This window comes from Prorops nasuta, unplaced genomic scaffold (assembly GCF_024137725.1).
Source record: "Prorops nasuta isolate Cenicafe-Biocafe unplaced genomic scaffold, Cenicafe_Pnas_1.2 PNAS00006, whole genome shotgun sequence".
In the NCBI taxonomy this organism is placed as follows: domain Eukaryota; kingdom Metazoa; phylum Arthropoda; class Insecta; order Hymenoptera; family Bethylidae; genus Prorops; species Prorops nasuta.
In genome coordinates, this window is record NW_027116803.1 from 4802559 (window position 1) to 4819865 (window position 17307).

Consider the following 17307-nt stretch of genomic DNA (forward strand, 5'->3'; position numbering starts at 1 on the left):
TGTATATTTATTATAATTCTATATCACATACCAATAGCGAGGTGCAGCGAGAACGGTTTTGTTATATTCTCTACAATATTATTATAATAGTCACAACCCATTAATTAACACAATTCATGTCAACTATAATTTTATTAAAATAATTTAGTCCTAATATTTTTTTATATAAATCAGAGTTTAAATACACTAATCAATTGATATTGGATTATATCAAAGTGATAAATACCATTATTCCTGTGGTTAATCATGAAGACATAATAACTAATTAGTTTTAAAATAAAAGTACTCAAAAATATATTGAGATTTAGTTTTGTGTTAAGAAATTCTTATGCGTAAAAACAGTATTTAGAATTATTTAGAAAAAAGAGAGTTTGATCTTAACGAATAAAACTTGTCTTACATAATACTTGGACAAAGTTTTCAAAGTTCATAATCAGATTCATCCGAATCACAGCTAGACGACTGGTCGTTGACGCATCGCGACTGCTCGGTAATTACATCATCCAATGGGGTTCTGTAAATAAAAATATTAAAATTTTTATTTATGGATAAAATTATTCTTTGAAAAAAGCAAAGCTTGAAAAAACGCAGTAGACGAAATAACGCTTTTCAAATATAAACAAAATAACCTTATGTTAACACGAGAGAAATACAATTATGTTTATGCATTATATTAGATGCCTTAATAATAAATAATTTTTAATTAGTTTTTTATCGGTGTGAAATGATATTTTTGACATATGAACAATTTTGTTTCAAAAATTGCTGATGCATTGAACACGTATCATAAAATAAGTAGTAATACAAATCAAATCAGCGGGAAAAGCTTTGAAATAAGAATAGAATGTAATTGCGCAGATATTAGTAGTCCAATTCATTAGAACTGATTTGACGACCTTGAGGATAATATTAATTGGCAGAAATAAAGCATTAATTGCGGCACACATCTGTACAACATGTGTAACTCTTGCCTGAAAGCACGTATTCTATTCGTACAATATGTTTGTTTTTATTCGCTAAGGAATTCCCAGTATATGATACATCGCAAGCTTATCTTGAATGCACTTTGGGCTCTTCTTCAATTTGCGTTGCAGAATGCACCTTCGCGGACAGCAAGACTTCTCCACTGACCTTAATTTGACATAGACATTTATGGATGCACCAAAATTCACGTTAGACCAATGACTTTATCAATTGGCAGCTTTTTACCACATGAACGAATACAAAAAACCACGTATGCTTTACAGGGAGATCCAAACAATTAATAAAACCTCGAAACCTTTTTCTCTATTTTATCTTTACGAGTGAGGATCGATCATTGTAGATAATAGTATGTGCAGTAACACTATTCTAAAAATTAATTAGAAAAAAACATAATGAAAAATACGATGAGAAGTAAAAAACATACTTGTCTGAATTCCAGTCCTCCATTTCTTCCTGTAGCATAGATAATGCTTGGCAAAAATCCTGACCAATGGATTTTAAGTGCCTCGTGTGCAGATGTAAGCCTGCTAAAGATCCTTGGTCACAGCCACAAAAACTGCTCTCCATCGTGTAGCTCCTGTTGAGTAAATTAAAATTATAGCGATAATTGCAAAGTCATAATTACAAGTGTGACACGTCAATATATTATTAACAAATATTTTGACAAAAATGATCCAGGACACAGGAGAAGGAGAGGCTAAAAATCCAAAGAAACGTATTTGTCAATAAACTATGAAGGAAGCTATCAGCTCCTGTCCTTTGGACTTTGGAAATGTTGGTGAGCGAGAATTCAGATCAGTGCAGGTATCGGAATGATCGGGCGTGACCTCGAAATAGCAAACTCATTGTCAGTCACAGACGGTTCCCCATACTCGACGTGGTTGATCCGTGCTTACCTCGAAACACCCAACTGCCGCCATATGACGACCCTGGCGGTGGATTCCTTGTTCCTCTCGACCTTGAACGAGCACAGCGGCAGCGCGAAGGCCGGTGACGTCTTCTGCATGAGATGCGGGAGCATCTGCAAACCGATAGGGGCACCGTGTGAAGATACTGTGTGAGATTCGACACGCTACAAGCCCAGTTATTATGCAAAGAGTTCAGAGTATCGATAGCACTTATGAAATTATTTGCAGGACTATACGCTGGCCCGTTAATAACCTTGAAGTCGAAGTCTTCGCACGAGACGTATATACCGCCTGATTCCTATAATTTATACATCACGAAACTTACCTGGCAGCATTGTCCTTATAACTTATGCCATCACTCTCTCTCTCTCTCTCTCTCTCTCTCTCTCTCTCTCTTCTCAAAGGGTTGCTTGATTCATGTTATAGAGTCAAGGGAGGAAAGTGGAAATTCATTAAAAGAATTTTACATGGTCGCGAAATAAACACCGATGCCAGGTGTGGGATATGGCTTTCCAAGTCTAATAAATTGAAAGTTTCATAGGTTCCTGGTGGTACCGCGAGACACGTATATATATATATATATATATATAGGATAGATGGACAGTGTTGTGCTACAAGCTATAAATACTGAATGACTGGTAATACGGAAATCTTTGGTTCTTATATCATCAAGGTATGTTTATAGACGCGTGCGCGTGTGTGTGCGATGGCTCTTCGGCACTGGTTCCATTTACAGCAAAGGGAACAGGGCACAAAGAAGACCGAGCGGATCGAACGTGTCGATCTCCGCCAGGTATAGTACGCCTGTCAAACTAAAAATAGTGATTCGAGTCGCGTCTGCTCTCTGACACTTGTTCGTCCCTTACCAAATACTGCACCGGCTGGTCCGGTTTCGTCCTGTCCGCGGCGCTCCAGGAACCTGACCTTGAGCAACCGAACAGAAACACATTCTTCCTTCGCGAATGTCCGTGATAATCCACGAAGACGTGCGGTGGCCTTTCGAGCACCCTCGTACAATATTCCATGAGGCCCTTCGTGTGGTAGATGACAGGATGAAGCACCTGACTAGGATTGCTCCACCTCCTATTGAGATCCTCGTTCGTAAGCCCATATCGATTGCTGAAACCACAAAATATCCATTACACTCTTTCCCCGAGACGATCCTCTGGACCCTACTGAAAAAATGTTACGTATAAGACAAAATTCCCCTAGATCGATAAAGCTTCGACAATCCTGCATTTATTCCCCAGAAACTTGCGATCGATCGTATCCGACTTCTGGCCCAGATTGTTGGCGTAATTGGCCAAGGGACGAGGTACAAAGATGGAAGATCGTCATCGCTCGATCATCAAGGATTCAAGCGTGGTTGAAAGGACGTTTCCGGTGAGCGGAAGCCGAGTCAGAGGAAGCGACGCGCTCGCGTTGTGCATAAGTAATGGTGAGACGCGCAGCAACCAGGAATTTCTACTGTAGCTAACCCATCGCTCGGCATCAATTCGAGATCTACAGACTCGGATGTTCGCAGTTAAATCGAATGCTAATAAGACGAAGAATGCTCGACGCCTCGTTAAATCAGTCAAGCTGCTTTTGACTCCTCCCTAATTTGAGATCGTATCGTAAATAGATACACAGTGTAATCCTAGACCGAGTCGAGTCATGCACCAATTGACATAATTGATTTTATTTGAATAATTCAGAGAATTGTGTCTCAAACGCTTATACACAACACGAACGAGACAGCACTTTATATATCGCGTGTTATATCGTGCAAAGTTCATTTAGCTAAGGATTTATTCCCGCTTGACTGCAAAGTTGTCATAGATTAGCGAAGGATCGCCGAGGGATCTTGTTCATATTTCATTTTCTATCTCCATCTTAGTCGACAACGCGTCGACCTATATCATAAAGGCAAAAGCGAAGCCGCGAGCCTGCGAAATTACGAGGCGTTGGAACAAGAAGATTATAAGAGGGTGATGTGTCAGATGCTGGGCCGTGCACGCTTCGTAGGATGACGCGGCGTGGCCAAGATGTGCATGCGTGATTGCGCCTGTGTATAGCGAAGCGAACCGAAGTGATTCGCCCGAAGGGAGACATTCGCTCACGGATTTCCATAAGAGTACAAAAAGGAGCGAGCTCTCTTGGTCGCAATAAAATTCTCCATTCGCATTGCACGCTTCGAAAGAGCAAAACTGAGGAGTATGCTGAGAAAAGCGAGTGTTATAAACCCAGGTCGAAGTAGCTCGAGTGGAAAATTCGATATAGCGACGTGCATGAATATTGTTGTATCGGTGCGATTTAATCTCTCACGTTGATAACGTCATCGATGCAGTCGAAAATCGATTGCAAGCGTTGGAAGAACGAAGCAGGGGAGAGATTTTAATAAACGTAAGGAAGGAAAAATTACGTCGTACCAAAGGTGGGTTTATTAACAGGATCGATAAATAGCAAGGATTCGATATTTATCCTGCGATAAATAGCTTCATTCTCCCCGCGTAAATCATCAGTGTCAATGACTCGGAAAGCGAAACCTTGACGTCGTGCTTTCCTTACGACTCTTACGTCTTTGAAGATCCTGCAGAAATCGCACCGAGCCAGATTATGGTGGTTCCTGGTATAAACTGGCTCCCCGTGAAATGATTAAAACTACCGAGTACTCTTCGTTAACGAAGCTGGCATCCGAGGATGCGGCAATAATTTCTAATTACATGTAAAGATTGGCGTTTAAATAATACCCTATCTCCCTCTGAAATCACCGAGTCTTGCAAAATTATTTACAATATGCTCGTACACCTTTATTGCAAGGATTATTTTAGAGAGGGAGAGCGAAAGGGGAAAAAAGGATTCCAGGTGAGAGAATCGAGTGGATAGGACAATGAACCCGCGAAGGATTCTTGCGAACAACATCTGCGGGTTCAGCAGGTTTTCTAAGAAAATACGTCTAAGGCATGATCTGCAAGGGTGCATCTCCGACTACGAGTATTACGTTGAAAGTGGATTCACGCACTTTCATGGTTCATTTCGAAGAGCAGTTTAACGCTTGCGTTCCCTACCCCATCACCCCTCCACCCTCCCTACCTATCCTATCCCTAGTACTTTTTACTGGTCGAGATAAACCGTAGAAATGGAAGATTGGCTTCCCTCGGTTCCATTGCAGAGGATAATTCTGATAGCATTTGAATTTTCTTACGCAACCTGATGCTGGTAATTTCTGTTTATAGTTTGCGAGAAATCTCTCGATATTTCAAGGTCACTGTTAGCCTCTTCCTACCCGAGCGAATATCTCGTGTCAATGACACGTGTACGCGAAAAATCTTTTGCATTTGTTTACGGTCTAGCGTATCTTTTAGCAAACGTAATTCAGTTTTTTTTTGAATTAGTGGTATTTTTGAGAACATGCTGATTATACTCCAAAGAGCAGGAGAAATTTGAAACTTGGGCGCAGAAGATGTATAAGAGGGGAAGGTTTTCCTTGAGCTCGAGTAAACAGAGGACCAAATCGACGTTGCTTGAAGCAACAATGGTCCCCATTTGAAACGCAAAACCAGTCAGCTTGCTCGGAGCAAATATTCAAGGTCTGACTAAATTGGTCAAAAATAGGTTTTGCAGAATTGGCGTTAGATTTGCATGAATTTGAAATTAATAGTTTATAAAAATGAGAAGTCTTAAGGGGAAACTTTGTTTGAAATGAATAGGATATTTTGCGAAAGAGGCGAGTAAAATGTTAAACGCTAAGACTTGATGTTTCATAAATCGTCGGATGTTAAAGCAGAAGAAGAGCGAAAAAAAGAAGAAAATAAATACGAATAGTTCTTGTAATCGTAAAGCGTAGGCTCCAGATATACCTCGAGAATGCTAGGGCTGTTGAGGGTTCTCTTCCACGGATCACCCGTTTCTTCTGTAAACTTTACTGCTTTACTTCGTTGGCAACTATCTTTATTTCCTCCGGTCTTACTGGTCATTAATATTTTTTCTACACGGTTCGGCACGATCAGGCTGCAGGATGCACCGAAGAGAACAAAATGACACGCTCGTTCTTTGCGTGTTCAACTCTGTATCGAATCCCTCCCTTCGATCTAATGCCTATCCCATCCTTCTCTCTCATTTTTCGCTAAATTCTTACAGTAAAACATGTTTTAATTACAGTTTCATTTTTTTCTAAAAAAAAAAAAAAAAGATGCACAGGCTTTTAACTTTGTATGATCAAGATGATTAAGCATATAACTTACTACGTTTTCGATAGAATATATTTCGTGCTCAAAAAGGCAAGCATTTCAGCTGGTATTTGTAAGAATGGAAGAGGAAGGGAAGTTTTAAGAATGGGAAAAATTTTCCTTACACAGTTGACGCCTTATAAAGCTAAAACGAAGAAAGGAAAGAAATGATACTGGATACTGTGCAGTATTCCTTGGCAAAAGCTAACTGCACATTAGAATATTCGTGACCAGTCGTGATTTACATGCCTCCTCGAGACCAAGGTCCACGGAAATTTCTTCTCACGGGCTTCCGAAGTAGATGCTAAATGGAGAAATGCTTGGTCCACTGCTTCGAAATTGAATTTACACAGCACTGTACTATGTTCTCAATTTATCCTTTTACGTCTCGTCAATGAAACTTCTATGCAGGAATTCCCAATATACCATAAACTATCCTATATGAACATAAATCTTATTCGAAAGAGCTGCTGAATTTTCAAACAAACTTCTACCTTTCCAGCTTCCACTAAAATATTCGATGCTTAACAAAAGAGATTGATTTATTTCTCTACATAATCAATAACAATGCCTACTGATAATTTTAATCAGTTGTGAAAATAAATCTTTCAACTTGATATCATATAGGGATCGTAGCTTTCGAATGAGTGAATGGATCTCGCGCTGAGAGCCTTAAAGAAATATAATTTATGACCCACGCCCTCCGAATCCTTTGGCAGATTCGGATTGAGAAACCCTTTCCGATAATATTCGAGGATACCAGGAAGCCATAATCTGAGATACAACGGAATATCCAAAATAAAAACAGTCCCTCTTCAAGAAAAGGTTCGGGGAAAGATGATGAAGTTTAGGACGAAGCAAAAAAACCGTAACACGGTCTTTCAATTAACGTTGTGCCAAGAAGAATCATAATTAGTTCGTTTTTTAAGCACCGATCAATTATTGACCTACAATAAAGATTCGTTAACGTAAAACATTTTTAACAGGAATAAAAAAGGATTATTATTCCTTCTTAGAAAATCATCCGTGTGGGCACTGACGTAGAAGACCTTGATCTCGCGTGCCTTCTTGTCAAGTTCTAGGTTATTTCGTTGAACTTGAAACACGCAATATTACAAGGGCGAGGTAAAACACTTTCAGCGAGAGGTATAGCTTTAACGATTCCCGCTAAACAACGGCTATTATTATTACATTGGCCATTGCTATTAAATTTTCATCGCCTGTCGCAATTGAAAGCAGCGAGGGAAAAACGTATTGCCTTGAATTTATGTAGCTGTAAAAAATAAGATTAACATTAATCAAAAACCCATTTTAAAGGCATTCAGGATTAAATTCAATACAAAAATCATTAATATTATTATAGCCTTTAGTCTCAACGTTGTCATTAACCAAGAATACTTATTAGTTCTTTAAAGTATTCGATGCACATTCATCGAGTAAATTCCAGCACGACAACTCGACAGTTATTAAATAACTCGTATGCAATACGTACAGTAGAGAGTCGCGCTACACGAGAAAGTATAAAGAAAGAAGAACGAAAATCGGCAATAATAGGAATATAGCTGCATGTGAGGGGTTAAAGTTAATCTCGAGTGCACGAAGTATGCCTAATGACGTCTAGTGGAGCCAGGTCGTAGTTATTATCTTTATTATTATTATTATTTTGCGTTCCTTCGTACTATCAGCAATTACGGTTTGTTTCTTTGCTGCTTTGTTCGTACATTGGCTAGTTGGTAAGAAAGATGAGCGCGTGACGATGATTTACCGATCGTTGAATTGCATCTCCCCAGCACCAATATATACGTGCCTCTATCACGAGAGTCCTATGGGACCCAGCATGCATGACTCCTACGATCAAAAGCAATAAATGCGTGTATGGCAAAATATGCGACTGCGTGATCAATGTGACAAACCCTCGAAGCTCGACTCCACGACCACGACTGTATTTACAATGCTCTCAACTGATCCTCATAAATAGCATTCAAGATCATTACCAACAACATTGCATCATAGAGCTAAATAATAAAATTGAAAGTAACGTCTGGTGAATGAGCAAATTCAAGATTTCATTCTCCAGTCAAGAATCTCCCTACGACAGAACGACTTGTTGTATTACTTACTTCAAATTGCAAGGGGAAAATTTACAATAAAAATAAGAAAACGAGACAAGTGAGAGTCACTGGTTTCAGAGCGCAGTTTGGTCCCCGACGCACGGTTCTAAAAGGGTGAAGTGAGAAAAACAGCGCAAGGTCGTTCAGGCCCTTCATCCTGCCTCGTTATACAAGTTCCACTGTCATAAATACTGGTAAAATTGCATACATTGCGTCGCGGTGAGGAATAAGACGATTAACAGTGATCAAAGTAAGGATAAAATTACGACATTGTTTCTGGAAATTGTAGGAGGCTTAGAAATGAGGACCACTGATCTATAGAAGTATCAAAATGGAAGAGTAGACGGTGTTCGAGCCTCGAGGGCGCTATGGCTCCGATCGTTTCAGGCTGCAGAGGCTGTTCGCGGGCCCGAGCCAAGAGCAACACACGCACGCACACACACAAGAAAGGGATAAGGGAAACTGGAGGGAGGAAGAGGGAGCGAGAGAGAGAGAGAGAGAGAGCGAGCAAGAAAGAAATAGCACAGGCCCTCGCATAGCGATCGCTGGCAGGTCCTGAAATAGACCCTGTCGAGAATCCCCCTGTAGCATCTCTCCTCCCTTCGTACCTCTCGCAGCCACTGGCTCTGCGTTCGCCTCTGCCTGTCCCTCCGCCTCGAACTCTCCTCTTCCTTGCTTTTGTTTTTTGCAAAAAGGACCAAGCACAGGCTCGACTGTGAGAAGCCGAAGCCATTCCTAGCCTTCACCCTACCGCGCTATCTCTTTACCCTATCCTTTTCAGCAACACTCGAATAACCCAAATAGACAACAACTGGAGCAACACGAATCCTCTCAACAATTATATGTAATATATCAATTATTTTTCACTGATTAGAGGACCAATTATTAATTAAATTTCCCATCATTTTTCAGGATCCTGTATTGAATGGATCAAATAACAGTTTTAGAAAGTGTGACGTAAATGCAATATGCTGAATATAATTCAGTCGTAGAAGAAAGTTATAGATAAGAGTTTTTGATCGAGAAGGATTATAAAGATTTTTTTTTTTTAGTGTGTTAGTCGAGCCAGTAAAGAGGATCTCACGTGAGTATACAGTATAGTACTCCGCTGCTCTTTACCATACCTACTGTGCACTGTATTCCAGCATTCCCACGGGAACTTTGTGCTGGGAACGTGCTTTGCTGACCTGACCCTCTCCGACCCGAGGATCAGTCGTGACCCTGAAGCACGCACAGGAGGTGACGATGATGCGCAATTCACGTTACTCGACTTTTCTGTAGTACAGAAGGCCCATTGAACCTACTCGTGTGTAGCAAATCGAAAAAACAAAAGATCCCTCGTTACATCACGCAGAGTTAATTTATGAATAAACAACGATATTCCTAAATTGATTAAAAGAAACAAAAATGACAAAAACTTATACTTTAAATAGTATAGCCATTTTTGTAATCCAATCCATGGAATATTTATAACCTACTCGTAGGAAAAAAAGATTATTTACGCGCGACACAGATTTCCGTTTATAATTTTACTTTCGTTCGGATTGAAATCTGCAAAGTGGCGTGTTTTCAAGGGTGGATACTGTACGAAGAGAAAGGGAGAGGAGCATGTAAATTGTCTGGGTTTTGTAGGTTCATTATACGCTAGTAGTGTGTTTTCGCTGAATAGAAGAGAAGCCGCGCGCGCGCGCGCGCGATCCAGGAGCTTCATCCTGCGGTAGGTCTCGAATGTCACGCAAGATCCTTCTTACATGGATGGGCTATGGATTGTTAGCGCAGGCAGAAATAGCAGGTCTCTTACGATCATTGATCCGACTTGGCGAGGTAGGAGGCTATGCATCACGAGGAGGAAGAAGAAGAAGAAGACGAAGAAAAGAGCGTAGCAGATGCGACCTGTGGAATTGGTGATAGAGGCCTGCGGAGCCTCGCGAGTCGGAGAAGAAATGCTCGAAGAAGAAGAAGAAGAAGTAGCAGCAGAAGATGTTGGTATACAGGGAAAAGAGGCACTTTCCAGTTGCACCGAGAGGTAGTCCCTCTGGTACCGGTTCCCTCGTCGTAACCGAAGTAGCCGGGTGCCCTCCCCGTCAGCGCCTCGCCCACCCCGTCCAGACCGAGAAAACCCGACCGCAGAGGATGTACTCCTGCTGACTGTACGCTGGGACGTGGTAAGAAATGAAGCCTACCTTGAGATACGAGCTTTTTTGCGAGTTAGTCAAGTCGATACGCTTCTACTTGCTAATCCAGAAGCTAGCACAAGACTCGGGCCTGCCGCCAGTGGAATTCCGACGTACTGAAATGTAGCCTGCTTACGTACCTTGCGTGTCATAAAAAGGATCCTCGAGAGGGAGTAAAGGGGGGGCATAGAGGCAAAACAACTGGCGAAACCGCGAGGATGGACGGCGCCGGCTATGGGTTACAAGGTAAAGACATAATAAGCCTCCGACCGATTAGTGTACGAGCATCTTCCATTTTTACACTCAACTATATATATATATATATACAATACTATACTTTTCTTGGCCCAAATTACATTCCTTGTATCCAGCTTCAACCATTTAATTAGTCGGGCTAAAAAAGGGTGGCAAAAAATACTGGCTTTTCCTATATAATTTATAAATAACTATCGTACCATCGGTAAGAGAGTTGTTGAGCGAGGAAAGTGAAGAAAGTGCATTGATGCAAATTTTTCTGGGAAGGACGATGGCGAATTTCGGTGTTTTATCGCGGCAACGATTAATGTGGAGTAGGGTGACATGCCCTCTTGAGAGGTATAGCGATAAAATGAGGTAAAAAGATAGAGAATTGGCCGAGCTATATATAGTCGGCTGCGTATAGAGGGTGTGCTTACTTAATAAGGGAACCGGTTCTCAGTTGGTACGCACTTGTCAGGAATAGTAGTAGTAGCTGAATGCACTGGATGCACTGGATATCGAGAGAGCCCTGTGAGGTGCATAACCTCGGATACAGATTCCAGATCGTATCTCAAACAATCGTGTAATTCACCTTAGGAATCCTATATACATAATGTAGTGATTTATCTCTCGGTATGGAGGAACATTGGAAAAGCGAACGCGAAGCGTGTAACGCTGGCGCCATCCACGGATCGCTAGCAATGTTGCTTCGACCGGTTCGTATATACTCGGTACACGATCGTAACACTGCGCCCCACGTTGCGCACGGGATCGTCTTTTAAATAGATTCGTTTGCTGCTTTATAGTCAAGCACGCGTACATACTCGTGTTGAGGATTTAACGCGATACCAGCAGATACGTGGATAGATATAGCTTTAACTCTTACACCCTGCCTTATGTCATCGCTGCAGCTTGCTGCATTCTTCGACACTCATGATAACTCGCACCATTAACCTATCAACTTCAATGTATACCAATAGTTCATCCTCATCAATTTCGTTTATGCTTGTAGGAACATATCTCGTCTTTTGTCCAAATTTTTGCAAGATTCCAAAACTGCGCGCAGGGATAATGGATAATATCCATGCGCATTGTGAAATTTCGAACGAAGCGTGAAACAAGCGCCGAGCGCGTTGTTTTGTAGAAGGCAGCACCTGTGAAGTTGTACGCGCCAAAGGTACGATTTGATTTTCGACGGTTCTCGTTGGTCTGGTGTTGGTTCTGTCCCGCTTGTACTCGAGCGTTCGTTAGCCGGGCTCTCATAGTCTCCTCTTGCTCTAGGCTGGTCAGTGAATCATCTTCAACGACCCCCTCTCTGGGATCCGGGCAGAAGACTCTTAAGGGGGCCCCCGACGCAGCACCAGCCAGTCCGAGAACGCGACCCTAACACTAACGTCCGGTACATTCCGAGTCGGAAACGGAAACGCCTGCTCTGATCGACTGATTATACACGCAAAATGAAGATCGCCCTCTTGCTACTTGGCATCGCGACGTTCGTCTCAGGTCAGTACATACATTTTTTTCTTTCTCCTCTTTTTCTTTTAGAAATAATCAACTCGTCATTCGGTAATGGCACGTTTAATCGAATCATCGGTCAAACTCGATAAACCACTTTGGTCCCGAAACTGTAGCCAAGAGACACTCGCGTATAGTCTCCTCCGACCATTTATTCATTCATCCGATAAACGCGTCAGTGTACTCGCAGCGAGACTGTTACATTTCAGATAGATCGCTGCTTCGTATTTAATGCTGGAATTGCTTTGGACGCTTCTAGAAAATTCGATATTTTATACACACGTGATGGAGAACGTTCGAAACAAAAGAGACTCGAACACGAAGCTTCTAGACACGAGCATCTTTGTCAAGATTTAACTCCTTCTCTTTTTTTGTATGCAACCCTGCCGACATCCGGTGTAACCACCGAGGAGTAAGACGGAAACAATTCACCACTTATTACCAATGCGCGACAAATGATTGCCCTCTCGTGCTTTTTTTCTCCAGCATTTCAAATTACCGTGACTCGTTTGCAGGAAATATAACAAAGAAAATATTCAACCGCACTTGGAGATACTTTGAATGTAACGCCAAAAGACAGCTCGAGGCTTTAATAGAAATTACTATTTATTCAGACTGCGCGTTGCAAATTATCGTGCCATTCTCTGTCGTTAACACTGATACATAAGGCGTTAGTCGGAGTCTTTGAGTTCAGACCGATGGCAGACGGTTCAAGGTCTAGAGGTCGTCTACCACCACCTGCCACTTTTTTGCAATGCGTGTCCAATAAAGCTCGACTATAATTAGTTTTTCGTTTGCTCGAAAACCGATAGAGCAAAGAGTAGATAAAAATTTGTAAACGCACCAAAGTTTCTATAATATTGCTATTTTTCCTTAAGACTTTCTTCGTAAGAAAGCGTACGCTATTTTTACCAAAGTCTTATTCGCAATTTTACACCGAAGACACGACGAAACTTCGGACTATGTAGAATCGTCAGCTGCAACAAAGAGTCAAATCGAAAGCACAGGCGCTCTAAGCTATCATCATATTTCATAAGTACAGTTACCCAAATAAACGTCAAAGTTCAATGAACTCACGTTGTGTCATATGTGCGCAGCCTCGTCGCAATATGTTTTTACTGGCCTGACCATACTTCTCCAGCATAAAAGCATGCACTCCGCGAGATATGGATCAAACTACGGACGAATATTCCTGAAGACAATCCAGCGAGAGAACCAGTATATTTGCTACCGTTCTTTTCTTTATAGCTAGCAATTATTAATATTTCTATTCACGACTTTCTGCAAGGCAATATTTTTTCGAAATAACGGTTCGACGGCGCAACTTCCTCGCAAGACGACACTAAAATGACACGCGGACTGAATTAGAATTCATCATATGGCTGACTTTTCAACGCGTCTGTTGCTACCATTTGTGGTACGGACGGAAGTTACCGGATGAAACGTGATTTTAAAAAGAGCTTATTCTTATTTATTATAACAGGTTTTTTTTAACTGATCGCTTATCATTCCGCATAGAGATTCTTGATCGTTTTATTATTTGGCGGGGAAGTTTGATAAGAAAAATAGAATTTTATTCCATAGACTAAAAGAAGAAGGGAGAACTAAAAATACTATGGTCAATTTTTTCCTAAAAATTAAAATTTTAAATAGAGAGCGTCTTTCCACCGAATTAACAGTCGCGTGAAAAGCAATTAGAGTCAATTGGCAATTACGAATTTCAGCGCAGAGAATCACAACTATTCAGCTGGATGGCGTGCAATATTTTGTCTCGCGGATGAATCCGTACAGTCCGGAGCTAAACTATTTCCTTGCCTACCAATACTGCCGCTCTCTGGGCCTACAATTAGCTTCCTTCGAGACAAAGGAAAAAGCTGATACCATGACGCAATATCTGAAGAACGCTGGCTACACAAAATACGACTTTTGGACATCCGGCAACAAATTGGGTACGGACATGTTTCTCTGGATGAGCACTGGTCTACCATTCAACGCAACGTTTGATTATATGCTGAAGCGGCCCGGAAACAGACCCGCCGATGTCCCACCTGGCACCGAACCTCAAAGGGTAGCTCGTGAAAGGTAAAGAATTTATAATAGTGCGTTAGGATGATTTGTCACTCGCGACTGGAGAAATAACGCAGCACGTCGTAACGCGGTAAATTTTGACGTTGATGAAATAATAAAAATGAAATTTTAGCGGCGACAGCGGTAGTGCGGATGGCTGCGTTGCGATGATGGCACCGACGCTGCATTGGGAAGCACAGGACTGTACCCTCATTAAAGATTTTATATGTGAACAGACAAGATGCTACTACTACAACTATGGCAGCATTCCGGTCTCCGCGACTCAGGGGTAAGAGGTGAGCTAATACTTGTCACGAAAGTACAAAAAATTGCCGAGAGAAGAGAGAAAGAAAAACTACGGGGGTATATCGGCTAACTCAAGGTGAACCTCATATAGCTGCAGGAATTTGTACAGATATTGTGTATGACTATGGATAAACTTTAACGATTGCTACACGATGCTTCATTGCTGTGAATTATTATTATACATTATCAGAGCCAATCGGACATCGTGTATCAACAACGTTCTGAGAAAGATATCCTGCAATCACGCATGATCAACTTCTGTGCAAATTGCAGCCTCTGTAATGCTTTCTTCCTACAGTTTTCAGTAGAAGGTTGACGGTTCTATCGATGTAATCGAAAAGCAGGTCGACAACTTCTAATCCCTGCTAATAAGATCCATCGTTTGGTAACGTACGACTAAATAGAATAATAAAGTAGCATTGGAAAACTAAATAAATGCCTGAAAAGCTTCAAATAACGCAATCCCTCTCTCGCTTCTCGCTGCAAACGTATACCTGCATCTGAACGGTGTTTCGTCAAATTACTTCTAAACTTTCAAAAGCTCGTACAAAGGTATCACCCATGATGTTACGAACAAAGAAACTCCATTCAGGTGTCGTTTAGGAGCTTTTTGTATATCACAATAACGAGTTACACTAACGTCACTAACCGTAAATACCGAAACGAGACCATTATGCCGTCCGTTCTTGTCGAAAAGTTCCTAAACAGAGATTCGGCAGGATTTTGCGAAGAAGCGCAATGACTGTATATAGGATGAACGATAGAAATACACAGAGAAGAAAGGACTGAGACGAGAGGACTATTTGTATTATTATAGGAACCGTAGGCCTTACTTAACGACCACGACGGCGCCAGCTAGCGAAGAAGATCAGCAGGAGGAAATTAGCGAGACGGGAAGCGAGCAGGACACCAGTATACCAGCAGGAAGAGCGACGTCTTCCGAAGAGTCGGAAGTATCGTCAGCTGACAGATCATCGGCCGAAGATCCGATCGTTACGAGACTGGTGACCTCCGCCGCTTCTTCGTCAATGAAACATTATTCGACAACATCGTCATCGGCTTCATCCGCTGATAAGGTGCGTCATCAGCCTAGTGACGTAGAGCTGGACGCTGCAAGGCCCGAGCACATTCCCGATATCGCGAGCCTCTTCACGGATAATCCGGCCAGCCAGCCCCGCAAGGACAACGTCTTCGAAGGTCTGGAGACTCACGAGGTCCTTCGCACAGGCTCCTCGCGAGCCACTTCCCTCAACATGAGAGCGGAACATCGCGAATCTCCGGATTACGATGCTGTTGCCGAAACGGAACTGCCCGACAATGCCCTTGAAGATGCTCACACGATCGGACCTTACGACAGCGTCCAGGATTACGTCAACGACCAAGCGGAACCAGCTGGCTCGCCCGTCGTAAAGGAACAAGACGACGACAGTAGCACCATCCTGCCAGAGGCTGAACCGGCCTACAGGTACAACATCAAAGTGCGCTCAAACGGCAAAGTATTAGACCCTCCGTCCAAGTAACGTGTGTCCGACTCTCGATAATATCTCAAGCTTTTCAAACCTCTGTACAAGAAAAAAGCGCGAATATCACGAGGAGCTAGATGCGCATACAAGTTTATATATATATATATATATAGAGATATATATCATGGTAATTTCGAGCAGGACCTCACCCACCGGTGAGCACATCCTCGTTCATTCATCTTCATCCTCATCGATTTGCAAGATACTCCATATACATATATATAGTGCCCGATATCGAGGGACCACGTCCGTGTTTAATGTATTTGCTCCGATTGGCAATGTTTCTTCATCCGATCGACGAACTTGACGATGGACGAACGACCTCGAAAGGGCATTTACTCGATCTATTAATAACACGATCCTCAGCTATGTACCAGTGGCGCCGGCGGACATGTAATCACACGATCGATCGAAAACTCAATCTTCCTCCTCTATATCGCCGTACCCCATTTCTTCATCTTCCTTCCTCTTTTTTATACAGGCTTCACCGTCTCGTCTCAGCTTCTTTTTACTACTCCTCTCTCTATCACGCTTACGTAGTTAATACTGTATATCGGCGTGTGTTGTAAACAGTTCATTACTGTGGGATCTCAGGCATTATGGAATCATAATCAGCAGCTTAGGATAGTAAACGTGGTAAAGTAGAAGAATAAGAAAAAAAATCAAGCAACAGCAGTTTATCCAAGCAAAAAATAAAGTGTAGTCCGCCAGTGCCAGGTATCTGTCATACGTAACGGAGTAGTATCTCTTACCATTTAATTAGTTCAATGTTTACGAAAGTACGCCTGCAAGACAAAGTGTTCGATGACCAATCAGGAATCTAAAGAAATTCTCGAGAGACTCTCGAAGAGGGATCTCGTTGGCAAAACCAGGAATATTTCTGTCATCCAGGCGTACTCCACTGAAGATCAACACACGCAGCAATTCGATATTAAGATTATGTTTCTAGCCTTTAGATTTTTTAAGTCTCATTCACATTAGCTTAGCGATTGTGTAGAAACTGGCGCGAATGTACGACAATTTCAACTGTGCATCAATAAAGATACGAATACATTTTTATAGAGAATTGCAACCCCGGTAGGATACAGCTATATTTCTCTCTCTCTCTCTCTCTTTTACACACACACACACACACACACACACACTAATAACTATTCATTGGCTAAAGCCGTTGATGCGTCTCCACAAGGGTTATAAATCATACAGGAGACATCATCGTCGTGCCGTATCGATCAATCGAGGAATCCCATTATCGTCTTTGTACAACGTGT

At 41.9% G+C, this 17307-nt stretch overlaps 2 protein-coding genes across 9 annotated transcripts in view; one reads left to right on the forward strand and one right to left on the reverse strand.

The window, feature by feature from the left end:
- Window positions 1-29: 29 nt before the first annotated feature.
- LOC136774707 (cytosolic carboxypeptidase 1-like) overlaps window positions 30-17307 on the reverse strand; it is a 28607-nt gene continuing 11329 nt past the window's right edge. For 4 of the 8 annotated variants that reach the window (XM_066729138.1, XM_066729137.1, XM_066729136.1 and 1 more), the window contains exons 15-19: window positions 2759-3011; window positions 1881-2005; window positions 1409-1561; window positions 972-1131; window positions 35-514 (exon numbers count right to left, since the gene is read on the reverse strand). In XM_066729138.1, coding sequence (XP_066585235.1) covers window positions 1017-1131; window positions 1409-1561; window positions 1881-2005; window positions 2759-3011 — 646 coding nt within the window. In that variant the 3' untranslated portion in view covers window positions 35-514; window positions 972-1016. Of the gene's footprint in view, window positions 515-971; window positions 1132-1408; window positions 1562-1880; window positions 2006-2758; window positions 3012-17307 lie in introns of all 8 variants that reach the window. The other 4 variants (XM_066729133.1, XM_066729131.1, XM_066729135.1 and 1 more) reach the window with 4 other exon arrangements.
- LOC136774141 (uncharacterized) lies at window positions 11696-17279 on the forward strand. The gene is made up of 5 exons (XM_066728252.1): window positions 11696-11802; window positions 11907-12128; window positions 13865-14222; window positions 14341-14496; window positions 15331-17279. Exons 2-5 carry the CDS (start codon window positions 12083-12085, stop codon window positions 16031-16033), a joined length of 1263 nt encoding a protein of 420 aa, XP_066584349.1. The 5' UTR covers window positions 11696-11802; window positions 11907-12082; the 3' UTR covers window positions 16034-17279.